We start from the raw sequence: 3,982 nt of genomic DNA, 5'->3' as shown, positions 1-3,982 counted from the left end.
CCGTTATAGAGATAGACAGACAGACGTGCAGACAGACAGATACATACATACATACATACATACATACATACATACATACATACATACATACATACATTCCACGAAAGCACACACCCACTCACTCACACACCCACTCAATCACCCACCTCATCAACCCACCCACCCATTCACCCACTCACTCACTCACTCACCCATCCCGGCCAATCAATCAATCAATCACGTATGTATGTATGTATGTATGTATGTATGTATGTATGTATGTATGTATGTATGTATGTATGTATTCTTCTGTATGTGAATATATGTCCTTGTCATTTAATTACTGTAAACATATCAACTAAATATCATCATTACATTAATTAGTGCGTAAGTGTATCAGCACCATTTCAGTCTTCGTGTCGATCAACTGTCTCAGTTCCACAATTCCATGTATAATACAAACCACTCTGATAAATGTTCAGTTGTCCAAATGATATCAGTTATGATTAACTTGAAAAGCTGACACCTACATACGTTTAGTTGGCTACAGTCGCTATACATCAACAGTTTGCATATTCTACATATGGTCACGTGTCCACGAGGTTCACAGAATGACGTCAAACAAGTAAACGATATGATAACAACACAAGGAATATATAAGGATGACGGCTTATCTCAAGACACTCCTTTGAGCTGTACACCAAACTATAGCTCACTGCGCATGTGTATAGATAATCATTGATTAGACACAGAGGTATCAGTTGAACATCAGGAAACAGTGCCTGGCAAACTTCGCTTTCTGTAATTATTTGTTGAAGTTGACGTCGTGAAAATATTAGAACTATTTGAACAATTGGTGTATGTCAACATCATACCCTGTGAGTATCTGCACTTTGGAAACGGACCAACTGAATGGACAGTACAATATTTGTAAGCTAACCCACTCTGACATATACTAGTATCTTGAACTACAACAGTCGAATGTACCTAACAACGCAAGTCGCATACTTTTACTCATACTGTTTCCTTCTCTTTAGCCAGGTGAAGACACATTCCGTTTGTGAAAAGACTTGAACTGAAGACACCATGAATGATACCAACCTTACCGGAGTCAGCGACAGCGAGTGCATTCTCGCTCTCAGAGAAAAAAACTACAGCCGGATTTTCTCAATTGTTGGCACAGAAGAATTTCTGTACTCTTCGTACAATATCCTAATGACTCGAGTCGTACCAGTCACGTTCACTTGTCCGTTTGGGATCATCTTAAATTGTCTATTTCTGTACGTTGTGTTTCGAGTCCGATCAATGCATACCCTTACCAACATGTATTTATCCAACCAAGCGATAGTCGATTGTGCGTTATTGACAGTATATTATGTAGTTACTGTCGGTGGTCCACTGGCGTCTGAACTCGTCTTTGACCAAGGCTACCTAGGCCGAGCTGGGTGTTTACTTACCAATCTTGTTCTAGATATATGCCTCTTTGTATCAGAATTTAACATTACCTTGGTAACCTTCGAGAGATACTTGGCCATATGTAAACCATTTAAGTCTGATCGAATTAGTTCAAAGTCAAGAACTGTTAAATTGATTATCATGACATGGATACTCGGATTCATCTTTTCTACTCCAATAATTTACTTCTACACAGACTGGTCAACTGTATGTGTTGACTGGATTGGACCGGCTAACGAAACGGCGCATTTACCAACGAGATATGTAACCTGCCGTAAGGATATCAGAAATCCAGGTGATGGGATCATGATGACGTTTCCTCCCCTAATGGCATTCATGACAGTCCTTGTTGGTATTATCATTATGAATACATTAACCGTGAGAGAACTACGTCGTGGAGTAAAGAAGCACGCGGTAAACGTGAAAGATTTGAAGCAACGACTGTACCAACAACGACAGATTGTGGCTATGTTAGCAGTAACTGCTGGTGTTTTTTTTGTTTGCTTACTCCCGTACCATCTAGACTTATTATTTACGTTTTACAACACTGTACCAGGTGCGAACTACATCCTCATGCCGTCAGTTTGGGTCGAGTTAGTCCGATGGCTTCCGATGGTCAATTGTTCGGTAAATCCTATAATTTACGGCATTCTGAACAAAAAGTACAGACAAGCATTTTTAAAGACTCTTTGCTGCTGTAGGAGAGGACAAAATAATCAAGATTATACGATGAACTCAACTGCTACTCAAACAGATGTAATCATACGATCTGCTTTCAGAAAGAAAAAGAACCAGGCAGCAGTCTAATTGATTGTGCTTTTAGGAAAAGATATACTCCTTGCAAAATCACTTTAGGGATCGTGACCTCGCACTTTAATCTTCATATCAAGTATTCCAATTACAAAACCTAACACTTTATTGCGAAGAAAGAACTTATAATAAATCAAAACCAAAGATTCCGAAAAGTACTCAGCAAAATGTTGCATGTGCTCATTTTAAAGAAAATATGATAACCATTATTTTATCGATATTTTGATTTTTCTTGTTCCTTACGTAACCAGTAATCGCATCTAACGCTCTCATTTATGGAAGGTCTCAAGTCACAATCACTTCGAGAGTATGAAAAATACGATACATTATATAGTTCACCGAGTTGTAATAAAGACAGCTTCTCGAGGTTTCTTCGTGTCCTGATGAAATTGCAATGGTATATCCCAACTGGCCAACTCGCCCTTGTCGACAATGAATACACTAATCTCTAGTATTTAATACGAAGGGAACTTTTGACTCGAATAAACCGCTATCAAGGCTGACAAGTCGCAGGTGGCAGTTTGCAAGTCGCAGGTCGAAGTTTTGCAACTCGCAGGTCGCATAGGCTGAGACAATAATTTAAAGAGAATACCGTACAAGATTGTGGGAATATATACACGTTTCCAGGAAGACACTAAATAACATGTCCTGCACCAGGTGGCGGCGGGTCTCACATTCCCATGATAATTCAAAATGGCGGATCCAAGATGGCGATTACTTCTTACCTACAGTCTCAGATCACACGAACTGATAAGTCACGTTGATGACACAGGGACCTGAGACGGTTTCGGTATTGCCCTACATGATCCAGTGTGAATACCAATTGTATATGCGGGCGCACTGATGCAAGTAATCATGTGTACGTCTAAAAGGTGATTAGTATTATGTTGCATAGTATAATGTATAAATATTTTAAATAACACATAATAACGAACATATATATACATATATTATATTCAGTATATCTTACTTATGTCAACATTACTCAAATTGTGATCTCATCACAGTTTTAAAAATACATTATCAGTGTTTAATTTAAAACTTTCCTCTACACAGCTTTTCAAGGTATGTAATTTCAAGTATGTAAAGGGTTGAGTATACTGTAAATCTGTAGAAATACGTACGTGTATGCTTTTGTGATTTGAGTATGATCAAATAAGAAATTGAATTAGTAGGAAACTAATATCATGAGTTGGTGTTAAGAAGTCACCCTTCCCTACCTGTGGATATTTCTGATTGAATAACTGTGTAATTCGCCAAGTCCTTTCATTCCTCAGTTGCCACTGCAAACAAGGCGCTGTGAAATTATTTATTTGCATTAAACAACATAAAACTACATTTCCATGATGTATATCAAATACTTAAATGTGGCACCCAGTAGTCTCTGCAACCAAAAACAGAAAATGTCACATCAGATGTTTTCAAATATCAAGTACAATTAAATTTTTAATCAATATAAATGCCATACTAGTGTCTGCAATCAAAAACAGAAAAGACCACATCTTACTTGTCTTCAATTATTTTCCTACTGTCACTTGTAATTTTTTTCTTTTAGTGCGGAACGGTGTCGATAATAGTCAAGAGTCTCAAACAGATTCATCAAACCTAGTTAGTATTTCAATATCTAGAATATATAGCATCTTACATTCTGTACATCACTTCGAGTAAATAAAGTGCGCGTCCCCTGAGTTTCGCCAACCGTGTCCCTCCAAGGTCAGAAAAACACTTTTCGTCAACA

At 37.8% G+C, this 3,982-nt stretch overlaps 1 protein-coding gene across 1 annotated transcript; it reads left to right on the top strand.

Moving 5' to 3' along the window:
• The first annotated feature begins 1,065 nt into the window (after window positions 1–1,065).
• On the top strand, window positions 1,066–2,241 carry LOC144445838 (growth hormone secretagogue receptor type 1-like). The gene has a single exon (XM_078135481.1). It carries the CDS (start codon window positions 1,066–1,068, stop codon window positions 2,239–2,241), a length of 1,176 nt encoding a protein of 391 aa, XP_077991607.1.
• Window positions 2,242–3,982: the final 1,741 nt, after the last annotated feature.

The sequence above is a fragment of the Glandiceps talaboti genome, chromosome 14, assembly GCF_964340395.1.
Source record: "Glandiceps talaboti chromosome 14, keGlaTala1.1, whole genome shotgun sequence".
Lineage (NCBI taxonomy): Eukaryota > Metazoa > Hemichordata > Enteropneusta > Spengelidae > Glandiceps > Glandiceps talaboti.
The sequence above is the reverse complement of the archived record's forward strand: the minus strand, read 5'-3'. Positions and strand labels throughout refer to the sequence as shown.